Source organism: Doryrhamphus excisus, linkage group LG10, assembly GCF_037039965.1.
Source record: "Doryrhamphus excisus strain RoL-2023G ecotype Guam linkage group LG10, RoL_Dexc_Guam_v1.1, whole genome shotgun sequence".
Lineage (NCBI taxonomy): Eukaryota > Metazoa > Chordata > Actinopteri > Syngnathiformes > Syngnathidae > Doryrhamphus > Doryrhamphus excisus.
Genome location: NC_136366.1, coordinates 17,533,847 through 17,551,873, shown reverse-complemented (window position 1 = coordinate 17,551,873; position 18,027 = coordinate 17,533,847). Strand labels below are relative to the sequence as shown.

The following is an 18,027-nucleotide window of genomic DNA, read 5'->3' as shown; positions in this document are numbered from 1 at the left end:
ATAGAAATGGATGGATGGATGGATGGATGGCAGCAACTGAACAGTTTACGTACTCTGTTGCGATTGGTCCCCTTGATCCCACGTGAGACTTTTCACCTGGCCCTGATTGGTCAGGTTTATCGGGCCTCCAGAGATCAAGTTTACTGTGCTTGAAATATCAGGAGGGTAAACACCCAAGGGATCTGACAGCATCACGAACAACCTGCTTGAAGATTGATTTGTTTTGTCTGGATTTTTTGTGAAAAAATACATCGACAGGATACTTTCTAACGTCGTTGAACTGCATCATTGCGATGGTAAGTGCGATTTTCTAATTGTCTAATTGCATAAAGTTCCAGTTGTAACACAGTTTTGTGTATTTATTGTAAAAAGATAAAGATAAAATAACGTCAATCGGATGGAAAGTACATCGAACGAAGAATTAATAAATAATTTTCATCTAACGGCTAACGGAACGTTGAGCTGCATCATTGGACAGGTACGCTGGAAAAAATAAAACGCACGGCTTAAAAGAAATACATCGTAAAACAATTTGCTGATATTAGATGTTCTGCTTTGTTGGTTAGTTTTGTTAATTTTTACAGGCTGGTAACGTGTGATTTGTGTGTAGTAACGTGTTAATTATAATATGAAATATAACGACTAACTTGCACTTGTTTACTTACACGTTGACTTCGAGAATGAAAATAATATTTTGTTGTTTATTGTCTTGTTTGCAGGTGAACATGTTCAATTACAGGCAAATGGCAAACAATTTGGTTTCAGCATCTCTTGAGGCGCTGATCCAACACATGGATTACTACCCTGATGTGAGTTCCATCTTTCTGTCAATGCACTTGTCAGCCTCACTTGTCCTCACCATCCCCTTCTGTGTCCTTCACATCATTAGAAGCCGTACGCCTTCAACTTCCTGTTGACTTCACGTCTCTTCCTGCAGCCCTATGATCTAATGACACGAGTTTGCCACTTGTGTTTGGAGCAGGGCTCTGGAGATGACCTGCTAGATCAGGTCTGTAGATTACAACTGACAACAAGTTGTAATAACTGACAAGGTATTTATGCTTACATTTGATGTTTCTTCAGATACGTCTCTACGAAGAGGCGAAGAAGCTGGTGCAGCTGATGACTGAGTGGACTGAGGCCTTTCCACACGACTTCAGCGATGAGCGGATGATGCGTTCTCTCAGAGATATAACACATCATGTAGCTGGCGTGGACGAGGTTAGTGTCACATTTCCTCCGTACATCAAACACTAGATCAGTGTTTCTCCACCTTTCCTGAGACACCTTTTTTTTTGGGGGGGGGGGGGGGGGATCTTGCGGCACATCACTAACCCAAAATGTTACAAAATGTCGCCACGACCTCTCACGTGCATCACTAGTCTATTGTAGGAACGATGCAATCAGCTTCGTGTTCCCACACGGACGAATATTACATTGCTCGGGCAGTCGTTACACCACGGACACTAGACAATTACATAATATTTGCAGAAAATTATTAATAAATGTTAATTAAAAAAAGTGATAATTCCTCACTAGTGCACCACGGCACAGTGGTTGAAAATTACCACACTAGATGACACTAACTATATTATATACTATATTATAGAGCTGTAAATCCCCATTCAATTCCATTGGACTGCACTGATGCTACTTTTTGTTCTGTCCACTAGAGGGCGGTAAACTCATTTTGTTCACTAGATGGTGCATATGCGTCTTTTGGTCAGCTAATGGCACTGACACACAGTTCACTCGTCATCACTTTCTATTCATATGATTTATTTTTTCCCTTTCTTTTTGTCACTAGTACTCATTACGAGACATACAGCAGGCGACTGACCGTCTTCTGAAAAGCAAGTCAACACTCATCCAATATGAAGAGGAATTCGCTGTGCTAAACTCCATGCTAGCCGAGCATCCTGCCTCACCGGAACCGGAGGAAAGAAGCGGCATACTGAGCATGTGCGATTACCCCATCATCTTCGCCCAGCAGCTCACACACATTGAAATAGTAAGCACTTACTTGGGACTCCATAGTATGATATTGTACACTAACCACACCTTTAGTCATATAGTAAATATGTGGTTGTGGTGTACAAATACAACTTTTGAAGATTTTTCTTCATCACCATTTAACTTTTATTGCTGATTCTTTTTCTTCCAGGACAGGATGAGTTTGATCGGGCCGGAGGAGTTCACCCAATCATTTGCAGTGAAGAACCCTCAGGTAGATGTGCAGTGACAGTTATTATGTCTGTGTGTGTCTGGACTTAAAACATTACATGACCAATTTTCCCTACTTACTGACTTACAGGTGTTTGTGTGTTGGTCTTTTTTGTCTCTCATGTGCATGTTTTCAGTGTCAGGGCAGCAACCTTGAGGCTTATGTGAGGTGGTTCAACAGACTGAGCTCCCTTGTGGCTACTGAGATCTGTATGGTATGTTCACTGGTGTTTGCATTTAGTCAGCTTGTAAAGATTTCATGGCGCTCCATACGGGTTGTTTAGGAGTCTGTGACTTATTCGTGTTCTGGCATTGCAGCCGACCAAGAAGAAACACAGAGATGGAGTGGTCAAGTTCTTCATCGATGTGGCTCAGCAGTGTTTGGATATTGGAAACTTCAACTCCCTAATGGCCATCATTGGTGAGTATTTTTTTACCATGAACTCTGCTGCCTTTTGTTCCAGCTTTTGAGTTTTTCTTTTTTCTTTTTCTGGACCTGATAGTGAAGTATTGTTGTCTTACAAAAAAAGCACAGATGGACTCTTTTTGTGTGTGTCACTAAATCTGTGATTCTACCTTTCAGCGGGGATGAACATGAACTGTATTTCCAAGCTGAAAAAGACCTGGAATAAAGACAACACTCACAGGTTTAAAACCTTAGAGGTGAGAAAAATCACATGACCAAATACTAAATACCATCATGGAGGACACAGTACACTATCATTGCCTTATTCTTGGTTGTCTCAGAACCTGATGGACCCATCCTATAACTTCAAGAACTATCGCACTGCGCTCCATGACGCCACTGAGATGTCCAACACTGCTGACAGCACCCAGGAGAAGATTGTCATTCCTTTCTTCTGTCTTCTCATGAAGGACATCTTCTTCCTGGATGAAAGCTGTGCTAGCAGGCTTCCTAATGGACACATCAACCTTGAGGTTGGTACACAATTAAACACACACCTCAGTTTTCATCATTAATCTGTACTTTAACCAAATAAACCACACAAATGTAATAAATAAAATATGGATGAGTATAGTGTATGTAAGTGTAGGTAGCTATGATTAGATTTGACTCAAATGTGTTTTCTTTTTTTTCAGAAACTGGAGGATATTACAAAGCCGATCAGCCAGTTTCTGCTCTGGCGTCAGGCCATATGCCCATTCCACAGAGATGAGACAATCCTTCAGTTTCTCATCACCATGCCGATCATCACCGAAGACGGTAAATCAACCCGCTGTTATATCTTGTCTTGTTTTATACTTTATCATGTACATTATATGGATAAAAATGACTGCATGTGGATTAGGGATGAATGTATTATTTTTTTTATGAGACAATTAGTTAAAGTTATGTGTGGTGTTTTGTTTCTGCAGAGTTCCATCTGATCTCTGAAGGCATCGTGAAGGACAGCCGTCCATCTTTTTGGGGGTTCCTCACACAAAAATTAAAAAAAAAGAAAAAACAATAAACCATTCAAAACCATTCTTATATTCCTTTCTTTCTCTGAAGATCCTCTGTCCCATCAGTCCAGCATCATTCAGGATGCTCACTCACTTTTGTTCTGCTCAGCCATTGGGGCAGATAATTTTATTCATCTAAATGCTTTGGGGATGAGACTCTGAGGCCATGGTTTCAGTCCAAAAGGTCTTACTCAAACCAAAACGGATGCTAACCAAATAGATTTTTCTCATAAGAAATCATTCATTCATTCATTCATTTTCTACCGCTTATCCTCACCAGGGTGCTGGAGCCTATCCCAGCTGCCTTCGGGCGAGAGGCGGGGTACACCCTGGACTGGTCACCAACCAATCACAAGGCACATATAGACAAACAACCATTCACACTCACATTCATACCTATGGACAATTTGGAGTGGCCAATTAACCTAGCATGTTTTTGGAATGTGGGAGGAAACCGGAGTACCCGGAGAAAACCCACGCATGCACGGGGAGAACATGCAAACTCCACACAGAGATGGCCAAGGGTGGAATTGAACTCGGGTCTCCTAGCTGTGAGGTGCTAACCATTTGTCCGCCGTGCAACATTATTAGAACCCTCTAAATATTAAATAACACCTATAGCGACTTCATCCAAAAGAGTCGCTGAGAGGCTGAAGCCGGGCCTTTCCTTTGTCTGACGCGCCACACATAAAAAATCTCCGAGATACAAAAAATGAGTTCAACCTTTTATTAAAGAAAATTAAAGATCAACTTATGATACCGTGCACAAACTCATAATCAAAGTAATCACAGAGATTAAATGAATTAGCGGTCAACAAAAAATACGGCAACCCTGCTCACCCTCTCTCTGTCTCTCTCTGGCCACACAGGTGAACAGGTGCCTTTATTAATGAAACGTCACCGCTCATAACCATTTGACCTACTTCCCGTGTCCACGTGATCACAACGAATCTAAATAATATCATAAACAATAACAAACACCACTATTCAAGTTTAAACTATCATGCACCTACAAAGAATCAATCCAAATTCATTCATGGCTCCTACATTCCAGCCCCTAATTATTAGGTTCACACATAATAATTACCCATATTCATATCAATAGGAGACATGTAACAATTAAAAGCTTCATATTTAGAGTCCATAATACATATATTGTCTTCTGTCTTCTTTCTTCTTGAATCCAAAGTCTGTGAAGTCAATAATCAGGCTCAATCAAAAGATTTTAGCCATCATTCTGTGGCAAGTCTTCAGCTTCCTGTAGTAGGCAGATCTTCGTAATTGGACGATCCAAGCAACTGCCCTTTGTTTTGATCCGCACCTGCCGCACTAATCCTCTTCTATCTGGAAAGGTTTGAAGAACTTTTCCCATAACCCAGGAATTTCGAGGTGCTGTGTTGTCCACAATAAGCACTATATCTCCAGGGACAATGTTGCGCTTCACTCTGGACCATCTCTGACGCTCCTGCAGTTGTGGTAAGTATTCTTTAATCCACCTTTTCCAGAATAAATCTGACATGTATTGCACCTGCCTCCATCGCCTGCGAGCGTAGAGGTCAGCTGCCTGGCAGTCTCCTGGTGGTAAAGATGGTAAAGTCTTCAGCAGCAACAGGTGATTTGGCGTCAAGGCCTCCAGATCATTCGGATCTGTAGATGCCTTGGTAATCGGCCTGCTGTTAACGATGGACTCCACTTCACAAAGAACTGTGTGAAGGCCCTCTTCATCCAGATTTTGCACGTTCAGAGTAGAATTTAGGACTTTCCTCACAGACCGGATTAACCTCTCCCAAGATCCTCCATGATGTGAGCCAGCGGGGGGGTTAAAGGTCCATTTTATTCCTTTCTGATTGATGAAACACCTCAAAGGGTGCGGCTTGGACACATCCTCAGTGAAGGACCTACGGTCATTGGGTGTTTCGGGTCTTTGATCTTCAGACACCCTCACCTAGGCGACCCAACCGGGGGTGATCAGGCCCCGGTTTGTGTCCAAGCAGCGTGCTACTCCATGCGTCTCCCCTCTTGATCCACAGCCACCTCGAGGCTTTTTCGGCTGCCTCGCTGATGCCAAAGAGCTTGAGTGCTCGATGTAACGACTGCCCTGGAAAGCCTCTGCAGCCCACTTCTACGGGCTCACAGCGGGCCCTCCAGCCTCTCTCTCTACACAACTCCACCAGCTCCAGGTATTTGGCCTTCTTCCGCTCGTGGGCCTCCTCCATCCGGTCTTCCCAGGGGACTGTAAGTTCCAGCAGCACCGCTTGTTTTGTTGCGTCTGATGTTAAGACCAGGTCTGGCCTCAGTGACGTCCTGGCTATGTGCTCTGGAAACTTCAGTTGCCTCCCGAGGTCCACGAGCAACCTCCAGTCACGGGCTGTGGCTAGCAGCCCGGTCGGGACTTTATGTCCTGCCGGGTGTTTCTCCCCAGCCCTGACGAAGGTGATCTTCTGCCTACTCTGGGGCTGGTGCTTGCTCTGCTGGATCCCGGTGCAGATGGTGTCAGCTACTGCCTTCAGCACCTGGTCATGGCGCCATGTGTATCTCCCCTCTCCCAGGGCTTTCGGGCAGCAGCTCAGGATATGCTCCAGGGAACCCCGTGCCGAGCACAGTGGGCATGCTGGGGTTTCTGCTAGCCCCCAGCTATGAAGGTTTGATGGACTTGGGAGCACATCGTACACTGCCTGAATCAGGAACCTGAGTCTGGCTGGTTCTGACTTCCAAAGTTCTGACCAGGTGATCTTCCGTGCCGATGCCTGGTCCCAATTAGTCCATGCTCCTTGCTGGCGCATGGCCACTGTCCTGGTTCGGCGTTCCTCTTCCACCTCTGCACGGATCTCTCCCTGCACCATCTGACGTCTCTCTCGTCCCTGGGCCTCGTCGTAGCGTGGTCTTATGTGGCAACCAAGACCAGCTTGTCCAACTGCCACTGAGCCTACTAAGACGCCATGCCTTAGTCTTGCTTCAGCCTGGTCGACTGCCTCTTGCGCCCGCCACTTCCTCCCTGTTCTGACCGTGATGCCTGCGGAGGAGACTCTGGTGTCGGCTGAGTCCCTGTACAGCAGCACCTCTCTGGCTCTGGTGACTTTGAACTCCTCGGTCAGGCCAGTAAAGGGGAGTTGCAGCTTGTTGGTATTCCCATACAGAGCGATGCTGCTTAGACTCTTTGGCAAGCCTAGCCACCTGCGCAGGTACTGGCTGATGTTGCGTTCGAAGCCCTCCACCGTAGATACTGGGACTTCATAGATCAGTAGTGGCCACAGGAGTCTCGGCAGGATACCATGCTGGTATATCCATGCCTTGAACTTCCCCGGGAGGCCCGACCTGTCCACTACTGATAGCCAGGTCTTCAACTCTGCGTTGGCTGACTGCACCGCTGCCTTGTCTTTCAGCGTGCTGTCGAAGATCTTCCCCAGGCTCTTCACAGGCTTCTCCGACACTGATGGAATGGGGACTCCATTCAAGTTGAAGCGGTGTTTATCCTCAACTTTCCCCTTCCTCAGGACCAGGGACCTGGACTTGGCTGGTTTGAACATCATCCTCGCCCAAGTGATGCTCCTTTCCAGTCCACGGAGAAGCCACCTGCACCCTGTCACTGATGTTGCTGTGACCGTCAGATCGTCCATGAAGGCTCGGATCGGTGGTTGGCGAACGCCAGATTTGGACAGGGGGCCCCTACACTCCACTTCTGCTGCCTTGACAAGCATATTCATCGCCAGTGAAAAGAGCGTCACTGATATGGTGCAACCAGTGATGATGCCCTTCTCAAGGCGGTGCCATGCCGATGTTGCTGTCCCAGAGGTGAACCTCAGACTGAAGCTGCTGTAGTAGTCCTGTATGAGTTCAGTGATCTTCGCTGGAACGTGATGTGTTGTCAAAGCTGTTGTTACCAGTTTGTGTGGAATGGATCCGTAGGCATTGGCAAGGTCAAGCCAAAGGACTGCCAGATTTCCTCTGCTTTCTCTTGCCTCCCGGATCAGCTGGGTGACCACCCCTGTATGTTCCAAACAGCCTGGCATGCCTGGAACTCCTCCCTTCTGCACCGTGGTGTCTATGTAAGAATTCCTCAGGAGGTACTCAGTTAGCCGGTTGGCGAGAATCTTGAAAAAGACTTTGCCCTCCACGCTGAGCAGGGAGATGGTGCGGAACTGCGTGATGTTGCTTGCATTTTCCTCCTTTGGTATCCAGACGCCCTCTGCATGTCGCCACTGCTTGGCGACCTTCCCTCTCCGCCATACCACCTTGATGAGTCTCCACAACCTCTCCAGGAGTCTTGGGCAGTGCTTGTACACTTTATACGGCACTCCACTTGGGCCTGGGGCTGCGCTTGTCCGTGCTGCTCGGACGGTGTTCCTGACTTCTACCAAGGAGGGCTCTTTGATGTTGAACTGGAAGGAGGGTTCTGGTGGTGTGGTTATTTCTCTGCAGGGGGGCAGATCCTCCTCTCTCCTGTTGTCACTGTATGTGTCACTGAGGTGTTGGTTTATCTCCTTTTCTGGGCAAGTAAGGGTCCCACTCCGTTTTTGCCCCAGCAGCTGCTTGGTAAATCCGAAGGGATTAGCTACGAAGGCAGTGCGCTTGCGCGCCCTCTCTCTGCCCCTTCTCCTGTGCCACTCAGCTCGTCGGAGGGAGATGAGCTTCTACCTCAGGATGTCCCTGAGTTCTGCCAGGGCTGGTCTTTCCTCCTCACTTGCCCTCTTGTACTGATGTCTTAGGGCCTTCAGTTCTTTCCTGAGCTGTGACATCTTAGTCTCGCGCCGGTTTGGTCTGGCGATGTTCTGAGCCTTTGGTTGTTTGGTACCAAATCTCTCAGCACCAATGCTGATGATCACTGTGCTCATTAACTGCAGTCGTTGGTCTACTTCCCCTCTGCATGATGACTCGAGAGTAGCATCCACATCCTCGTCAAACTGGCGCCACTCTGTCTCCTTGTTTGCGGATGGCCATAAGACCCGGCGATGTTCAGATGGTTTGCTTGGTGCAGCATGTTGAGCTTGGAGGTTCTGGACACTGTGGGGTGACTCCGGTTCCTGCTCCTCCTCCGTCTCACCAGAGTCAGTACTGGGTGCTGGCTCTGTGCGTTGCTCGACTTGCTTCCTCCTCGTGCAGCCCATGCTGGCCTGGTGGATCCTCAGGCCTCTCAGATTCTTACAGACCTTGCCGCAAAAACAGGTTGCTGTCGTAGTCGATAATCCGTCGCGTATGTCTGCTGCCGGGAGATCCATCCGTTTGGGGTGCTCATCCTCCCCCCCTCTCGGGCACCCCTGGGGGTATCTTTCTTTAGGGCTTTCCGTAGCAAAGTGTGGGTGCTCCCTCACGGGGGCTGCAGCTCAGGATGCTAGCCTTCACTGCCCCGGTAGCCGTCTCTCCGTGCTGTCCACTGGCTCTCCAGTTGTCACCATGCTTTCACGGTTGTCATCCAGTCTGTCACGACGTGGGCGTCACCCTCTCGTGACAGCTCTCTTTGTTTCCTTCTCTTCCTCTGTTCCTGTTTCCATGCCCTTATTTTGGTAATCACTTCCTTCTGTTCTCTTCCGTTTTCCTTACCCCTGCTCTTTTCACACACCTGCTTCTAATTTCATTACCCCTATTTAGTTCAGGTGCGTGCTCTTTCTGTTGTGGTTTCATTGCGAATTGTCCTTGCGTTGAAGTGGCTGTTGTGTTTTCCTGTGGCTGCCCTTTTTTGGATTAAACTACCCTTTATTTGAACTTTTTGTCCTGCTCTCTGCATCCTGGGGTCGCAACGCAACACCGTCGAGCGCACCCGTGACAGAATGAAACCACCACCAGACGACCTCGCGGAGAGCGATTTCGATTTTCATTGGCAGATCTTCAAGGCCTTGCAGAAGGAATCAGCCATGTTTACCCCGGAGGAGCTGGAGGATATGGTTTGGGGGCCGGACGGCACGCGCATCCCCATGGCGTGGGTGTATTCGGGACCCGCAATGGACAAGCCTATCCGACCACGACGCCGACCACGACGCCGACGCACGTCTCGGCCGACCTCTGCAAAGGGTTTGCGTGGCTGTAAGGTGAGGGCACCCCCTTCCTCCACGCCATGCCACGTCAAGGCGGAATTAACCCCCCACGCTGTCGCTGAGTGCCGGCCCATCACTCCACTAGTGATGGTGCCCCCGTTACGACAGCCCGCTGAGCCCCAGCCGCCTACCTTTTCAGATTCCCTGTTGCCCCCCATGCAACACGAAGAGGAGTACGGCACACTTTCCCCTCCGGTGCCTGAACCACGCAGCCTCAAGGGTTCCCAAACCCCGGCTCCCGTGCCAAGCTGCGTGACGGCCCAGATTCCTCCAGTGCCCAAGCCGCGCAGTCTCAAGGGTTCCAAAACCCCGGCTCTCATGCCATGCTGCGTGACTCCCCGGATTCCTCCTGTGCCCAAGCCGCGCAGTCTCAAGGGTTCCAAAACCCCGGCTCCCGTGCCAAGCTGCGTGACTCCCCAGATTCCTCCTGTGCCCAAGCCACGCAGCCTCAAGGGTTCCCAAACCCCGGCTCCCGTGCCAAGCAGCGTGGCAGCCCGGATTCCTCCTGTGCCCAAACCCCGCCTGAGGTCCCTTGTAGACCTGGTCCGGGCAGCTGAGCAGGCGGAACTCAAGACCCTCCTCCAGGTCCCCCTCCTCCGTCCCAGGTTCCACATCCAGCAGCATACGGCGTCTGGAATCCGCCTTCGGAAGGGGGGGCTAGTAGGACCAGCAGTGCGTCGGAGGACGCACATCACACCCCGTCCGTGGAGTGTGGGGACGATGCCCTCTGCTGGTCGCCCGAGGAGGAACAGCCCACCGGACCTCCAGCACGACCGGTTCTAGCAGCTAACCGGGATGTGCTGTCCGGTATGTTACCATTCGCCCAAGACTCACATTGCTGTTTCTCTGTTTCACAGTCCAGCCAAGATCCAGGACGCGCCCCTCCTCCTCCGGCGTCCGCTCTTCAGCGGTGGCATGCCGCTCCTCCTCCGGCGTCACCGATACCACGGCGGGAGGCCACGCCTCCTCCTCCGGCGTCACCTCTTCCACGGCGGGACGCCACGCCGCCTCCTCCTCCGGCGTCACCTCTTCCACGGCGGGACGCCACGCCGCCTCCTCCTCCGGCGTCACCTCTTCCACGGCGGGACGCCACGCCGCCGCCTCCTCCGACGCCACCTCTTCCACGGCGGGACGCCACGCCGCCGCCGCCTCCTCCGGCGCCACCTCTTCCACGGTGGGATGCCACGCCGCCGCCTCCTCCGGCGCCACCTCTTCCACGGCGGGACGCCACGCCGCCATTTCCTCCGGTGCCACCTCTTCCACGGCGGGACACCACGCCCCCGCCGCTGCCGCCTCCTCCGGTGCCACCTCCTCCGGTGCCACCTCTTCCACGGCAGGCGGGCCTCCCCTGCCAGGCCCACCACCCTGGCCGGCCCCCAGAGGGGTCCACCCATGGCTTCTGCTGGGCCTGCCGTCATGGCCGTCCTCCAGAGGAGCCCGGTTCCCTTCGGGCTGCTCACCCTGCGGGCCGCCCTCCTGCGTGGCCTTGCCACCCTGGCCGACCTCCAGAGAGGTCCGGCCAGCAACCCACCTCCGGTCCCCCCGCCTCCCCATCCCTCTTTGTCTGTGGACTTTTTGGACGTCTGGGATCCGTCCTTGAGGGGGGGGTACTGTCACGACATGGGCGTCACCCTCTCGTGACAGCTCTCTTTGTTTCCTTCTCTTCCTCTGTTCCTGTTTCCATGCCCTTATTTTGGTAATCACTTCCTTCTGTTCTCTTCCGTTTTCCTTACCCCTGCTCTTTTCACACACCTGCTTCTAATTTCATTACCCCTATTTAGTTCAGGTGCGTGCTCTTTCTGTTGTGGTTTCATTGCGAATTGTCCTTGCGTTGAAGTGGCTGTTGTGTTTTCCTGTGGCTGCCCTTTTTTGGATTAAACTACCCTTTATTTGAACTTTTTGTCCTGCTCTCTGCATCCTGGGGTCGCAACGCAACACCGTCGAGCGCACCCGTGACACAGTCTTTCCTGGAAGTCACTGGCTAGGCCAGTCAGGTTAGATTGATGAAACACCTCAAAGGGTGCGGCTTGGACACATCCTCAGTGAAGGACCTATGGTCATTGGGTGTTTCGGGTCTTTGATCTTCAGACACCCTCACCTAGGCGACCCAACCGGGGGTGATCAGACCCCGGTTTGTGTCCAAGCAGCGTGCTACTCCATGCGTCTCCCCTCTTGATCCACAGCCACCTCGAGGCTTTTTCGGCTGCCTCGCTGATGTTTTTGGTGGCCCTTCTTTCTTGCAGCCCTCTGATGCCAAGGAGCTTGAGTGCTCGATGTAACGACTGCCCTGGAAAGCCTCTGCAGCCCACTTCTACGGGCTCACAGTGGGCCCTCCAGCCTCTCTCTCTACACAACTCCACCAGCTCCAGGTATTTGGCCTTCTTTCGCTCGTGGGCCTCCTCCATCCGGTCTTCCCAGGGGACTGTAAGTTCCAGCAGCACCGCTTGTTTTGTTGCGTCCGATGTTAAGACCAGGTCTGGCCTCAGTGACGTCCTGGCTATGTGCTCTGGAAACTTCAGTTGCCTCCCGAGGTCCACGAGCAACCTCCAGTCACGGGCTGTGGCTAGCAGCCCGGTCGGGACTTTATGTCCTGCCGGGTGTTTCTCCCCAGCCCTGACAAAGGTGATCTTCTGCCTACTCTGGGGCTGGTGCTTGCTCTGCTGGATCCCGGTGCAGATGGTGTCTGCTACTGCCTTCAGCACCTGGTCATGGCGCCATGTGTATCTCCCCTCTCCCAGGGCTTTCGGGCAGCAGCTCAGGATATGCTCCAGGGAACCCCGTGCCGAGCACAGTGGGCATGCTGGGGTTTCTGCTAGCCCCCAGCTATGAAGGTTTGATGGACTTGGGAGCACATCGTACACTGCCTGAATCAGGAACCTGAGTCTGGCTGGTTCTGACTTCCAAAGTTCTGACCAGGTGATCTTCCGTGCCGATGCCTGGTCCCAATTAGTCCATGCTCCTTGCTGGCGCATGGCCACTGTCCTGGTTTGGCGTTCCTCTTCCACCTCTGCACGGATCTCTCCCTGCACCATCTGACGTCTCTCTCGTCCCTGGGCCTCGTCGTAGCGTGGTCTTATGTGGCAACCAAGACCAGCTCGTCCAACTGCCACTGAGCCTACTAAGACGCCATGCCTTAGTCTTGCTTCAGCCTGGTCGACTGCCTCTTGCGCCTGCCACTTCCTCCCCATTCTGACCGTGATGCCTGCGGAGGAGACTCTGGTGTCGGCTGAGTCCCTGTACAGCAGCACCTCTCTGGCTGTGGTGACTTTGAACTCCTCGGTCAGGCCAGTAAAGGGGTGATGATGCCCTTCTGAAGAAGTGCATCTGCTCCAATGAAGTTTGTCCCATTGTCCGAGCGCAGTTCCTGGACTTGACCTCGTCTTGCTATAAAGCGTCTGAGTGCATTTATGAAGGAGTCTGTGTCCAATGAAGATGCTACTTCGATGTGAATTGCCCGTATGGCCAAACAGGTAAAAATAACACCATACCTCTTTACAACACTCCTTCTACTCTTCACTTCAAACGGTCCAAAATAGTCAACTCCAACACGAGTAAAAGGCGGCTCATCTGGAGTCACTCTTTCAGCAGGTATATCTGCCATCTGCTGGGACACTGGCTGAGCATTCAGTCTCCGACAGATGACACACTTAGACAGAGCTCTCCTTATGGCTGTACTAGCCCCAGTGATCCAATACTTCTCCCGCAGTTTGGCTAGCATGTGGTTACGGTCACCATGTCCCACTTCCTGGTGAATATGCCTTAGAATAATGTCTGAGATATGGAAATCTTTAGCCAATATGATGGGATGTTTAGCCTCTGCAGGCATAGAAGACCTGCTCAGTCGACCGCCAACTCTCAGAACACCATCTTCGACCAGTGGGCAGAGTTTATAAATATGGCTATGGTCCTTAACACTTTTGCCTTTTTGGAGCCTGGAGAATTCCTCTGGAAACTTCTTCCTTTGGCAAAACCCGATGATTTCCATCTCGGCCTTCTCCAGCTCCTCCACTGTCAGACAACTTGAACGATTCTCCTCTTTAAAAACATCCATATTCTTCTTCAAAGAACATTCCTTGTGTATCACATCCAAATCAGACTGGGCACGCTCGGTGGTCAACTGTTTCCTTTTCTGACAGCAAGCCAAAAGCCAGTTCTTGAATCTCAACATCCAAGCTACGGACCTTTTCAGACCAGTCCAAGATGAGAAATAACTGATCATGCGAACCAAAGCATCATCCTCCTTGCTGGCCTGTACAGCATTCCCTGCAACAGCTTTCTGGACCTCAGGGTCATCTGATGGAAGCTGTTGAACATCCTCAGGATTAACAGGCCACGAACACTCAGGTTGATGGAGAAAAGGTGGACCTGACACCCATGTTAGATTTTTGAGGAATGCATCCACTTTCAAGCCTCTCGAGGCCACATCTGCTGGATTACTTGCAGTGTCTACGTACCTCCATTGAGAAGACAGTGAAACTTTGAGAATCTCCGAGACCTTGTTGGCAACAAAAAACTTTGAACCTGGAAGTCTCATTCTTGATATATTTGAGTACAGATGCACTGTCTGTCCAAAACACGGAATCCTGTAGATCCAAATGTAGCTCTTTCCTCCACAGGACATCAATACGGCTCGCCATAGTGGCAGCGATTAGCTCCATACGAGGGATGGTAACAGACTTAAGTGGAGCCACCCTTGCCTTTCCCATGACAAAAGCACTGTGTACCTGAGAGTCTTTGTTACGTGACAGCAGGTAAGTCACTACCCTGTAGCCATCTTCACTTGCATCACAGAAATGGTGCAGCTGTGCGGTGGTTATCTCTCCAAAGTTTAGTGGTTTCAGGCATCTCGTGACGTTAAAACCCTCTAGACGGCACAGTTCCTGTAGCCACGTCTTCCATTCTTTGACAACTGGTTCAGGTATGATGTCATCCCAGCCAAGTGATCTCCTGCACAGATCTCTCAAGATTTTCTTAGCCAATAATACTACAGGGCTCAGGATTCCAAGAGGATCATAGATGGAGCTGACAGTTGAGAGAATTCCCCTCCTGGTGAGTGGTCTGTCCTTGATAATGATCTTAAACTTAAAAGTGTCCGACTGAATACACCATTCCTCACCCAGCACTCTCTCCACTGGTAGCTGATCCTGATCCAGGTCCAAGTCTGTAATGTCTGTTGCTCGGTGGCTTTCAGGTATTGCAACCATAACCTCACGTCTGTTGCTTATCCATTTCATAAGCTTAAACCCACCCTTTGCACAGATGGAGACAAGGTCATGATGGAGAGATACAGCTTCCTCCTCTGAAGTCACCGACACCAGACAATCGTCAACATAGAAGCAATGTAGGACCTTATCAATCACTTCTTGGCTGAACTGTTCCTTATTATCTTCTGCACATTTCCTGAGAGCGAAATTGGCGCAGCTGGGAGACGAAGTTGCCCCGAAGAGATGCACCATCATCCTGAAGTCACTGAGTTCTTGATTTAAATCCCCATCAGGCCACCAGAGAAACCTCAACAAATCTGCGTCTTCAGCTGGTACCCTTACCTGGTGAAACATGGACTCAATATCTGCCATGATCACCACTGGTTCTTTCCGGAACCTGGTCACCACTCCAAGCAATGAACTGGTCAGGTCCGGTCCTTGCAGGAGCTCAGCATTAAGAGATGTTCCTTGGAAACTCGCTCCACAGTCGAAAACGACTCTGATTTTCCTCTTCTTCGGATGATAGACACCATGATGGGGGATATACCAAACCTTGCCATCACAGCAGTCCAACTCCTCTTCAGGCACCTTTTCGGCATAACCTTTGGCAACCAGATCATTCATGAAGGCTGTATATTCTGCGTGGAATGACGAGTCCTTCAGAAGCCTCCTCTTCAGGTATGTTGCTCAACAATTATTCTATTATTTGGCATGTTGAGTTCCTCATTCCTTGTTTCATCGTAATCTGATCTGGTAATGGCCATTCACTTGCTTTGCTGAGTTTCTCACCAAATCCATAAACTTCTGATCCTCTCTTGACATTCCAGGTTGCTCATCGATACTACATTCAGGGAAATCCACTTTGAACTGCTGCTGCCAAAGTTCATCCAAATTTACAACTGACACAACTGACACACGGCTTGGAAATTGACTGCTGTTTGTCCATTGGGAATGATGGCGCAATGGATTGAGGATTGAATCCTTCGGCGCATCGGCGTTATTTATTGCAAGACATCCTGGTGCTGAAGTTATCTCCATGCTATAAATATGTGAAATATCGCTCTCTCGCTCCGACGTTGCTGCTGATCTGCCGTTATGTGGGACGATTTTTGGATGAATTTCCTGTTTGTCTGTGGATGCAATTTAAATGCACAAAGAATACATTGAAGAAAATCCCAAAAGGAAATGAATGGAGGAAACGGAGTCAAATAAATGCTGCTGTTGCAAGTTTTGAAGTCCATGTGTTTCAAAGGTGCAAACTGATAAATCAAAAGGATGTGTTTTAAAGGATCTCAAAAGGAGAAAAATGAAATGAAATCAAAATATAAAGATGAGTGAAATAAATGCTGGTGTTGAAATGGAGTGTGGAAAAAAAGAAACGAAACTCACAGCCAAGGCCTGGGCAAATAAAATTGAAAAACTTCAGCATGAACGCAAAACCTTTGTGAATAAAATTAAAGGGCTCATACCTGAAATGAAAACGCTTATGAAAAGCAAGGGAAACGTCTCACATGTTCAATCTCACCTGGAGAACTTAATTCAACTTTGTGAAAATGCTATCGCATCACATAATGTGTTGATTCCTTTACTTCCTGAGGACGAACTAAATAAACAAAATGAATGGTTTGCCAGCATCATGAAATATGGTAACACATTTGAAGAGGATGTTAAAAGGTGGCTTAGTGAAGCTGAGGAGCCACAGCAAAATAACAGCCTTGGTCAATCAGATCCTGATGCAGTCAGTGAAGAAGTGCTTCATTTACCAACTGAGGATGAACATCAAGCACCAACTCAGGCTGTGTCCATAATCACGACAGAGGACATGCAAGATAACATAAAACCAAGTGACAGTGTATCAAACGTGGAAATCAAGAACTATGTTACTGGAGGAAAGTCTGTTGTCTCTGCTGCTTCTTCTTCACGTCTTAAAGCTGAGGCTGATTTGGCAGCTTTAATGGCAAGACAGAGACTACTGAAGGACAAACAGGAACTGCAGGAGCAGGAGGAACAACTGAGGAGAAAGAAAGAGCAGTTAAAATTGGATGAAGACATTGCAGTGCACATGGCCAAATTAAATGTGCTACGATCTCAGAGCATCTTAAGTGGAACCTCATCCAAGCGCTCCGATGGAATGAACTCTTACCTGGAGAAAGGAAAATCTAAACCAAAAGCTCTCAATGCTAACGCAAAAATATTTTCTCCACAAGCACCACTGAAACAAAAGGAAACCAAACATGATTACATGGATCCAGGGGCAAAGCCTAAGGAGAAAGCTGTACCCCAGTTCATCTATTCCGAGCCCGTGTCACTTAATGAACCCAAACAACGTTCAGTGAACCACCACGCTCATGGAAACACCCAAACTCGAAACGAAGATTTATGGAGTGCAGCATTTGAATCAAAAAATGAGGATCAAAACAATATGCTAGGAATTATGAGGAAGCAAAATGAAATAACTACGCTTTTGATACAACAGCAATGCCTCTCATCATTGCCAAAGAGAGAGATCCCAATTTTTGATGGTGATCCATTAAAATATCAAGCGTTTACTAAAGCTTTTGAGAATGGTGTGGAACGAAACACTCAGAGTTACAGTGATAGACTCTATTTCCTGGAGCAATACACTAGAGGTCATCCTAAGGAACTGATTAGAAGCTGCCAGCATTTTAACCCAGGGAGGGGCTACGTCAAGGCCAAAGCTCTATTGAGGGAGCATTTTGGGAATGAGCAGAAAGTAGCCGCAGCATATATGGAAAGGGCTCTTTCATGGCCTTCCATCAAAATGGAGGATGCAAAGGCTCTCCAGGATTACAGTCTTTTCCTCAGAGGCTGTTCTAATGCCATGGCAGGGGTGGGATATTTGCATGAGTTAGATCTGCCCGCCAATATGCTCTCCATTATAAGGAAGTTGCCTTACAAATTCAGAGACAAGTGGAGAACCGTAGCCTGTGAGCTGCAGGAGAGGCGCAATCAGAGACAAACGTTCAATGACATCGCCAATTTTATTGAGAGACAAGTGAAGATCAATAAATAAAGCGACAATAAATAAAGGTGTAAGCAAATTCAAGCAACAGTCTCGTTCTGGAATGAAAGGAACCAGCTTCGCC

General features: G+C 49.2%; 1 protein-coding gene and 1 pseudogene across 1 annotated transcript; one reads left to right on the top strand and one right to left on the bottom strand.

Moving 5' to 3' along the window:
• The first annotated feature begins 743 nt into the window (after positions 1-743).
• LOC144901165 (ras-GEF domain-containing family member 1B-B-like) lies at positions 744-5,443 on the top strand. The gene is made up of 13 exons (XM_078794349.1): positions 744-809; positions 890-1,009; positions 1,084-1,221; positions 1,808-2,011; positions 2,165-2,227; positions 2,361-2,438; positions 2,542-2,644; positions 2,807-2,886; positions 2,971-3,162; positions 3,325-3,448; positions 5,159-5,163; positions 5,241-5,299; positions 5,341-5,443. The coding sequence occupies exons 1-13, from the start codon at positions 744-746 to the stop codon at positions 5,441-5,443; spliced, it is 1,335 nt and encodes a 444-aa protein (XP_078650475.1).
• A 175-nt stretch (positions 5,444-5,618) lies between these two features.
• LOC131142563 (uncharacterized) lies at positions 5,619-8,699 on the bottom strand (annotated as a pseudogene).
• Between the last annotated feature and the right edge of the window lie 9,328 nt (positions 8,700-18,027).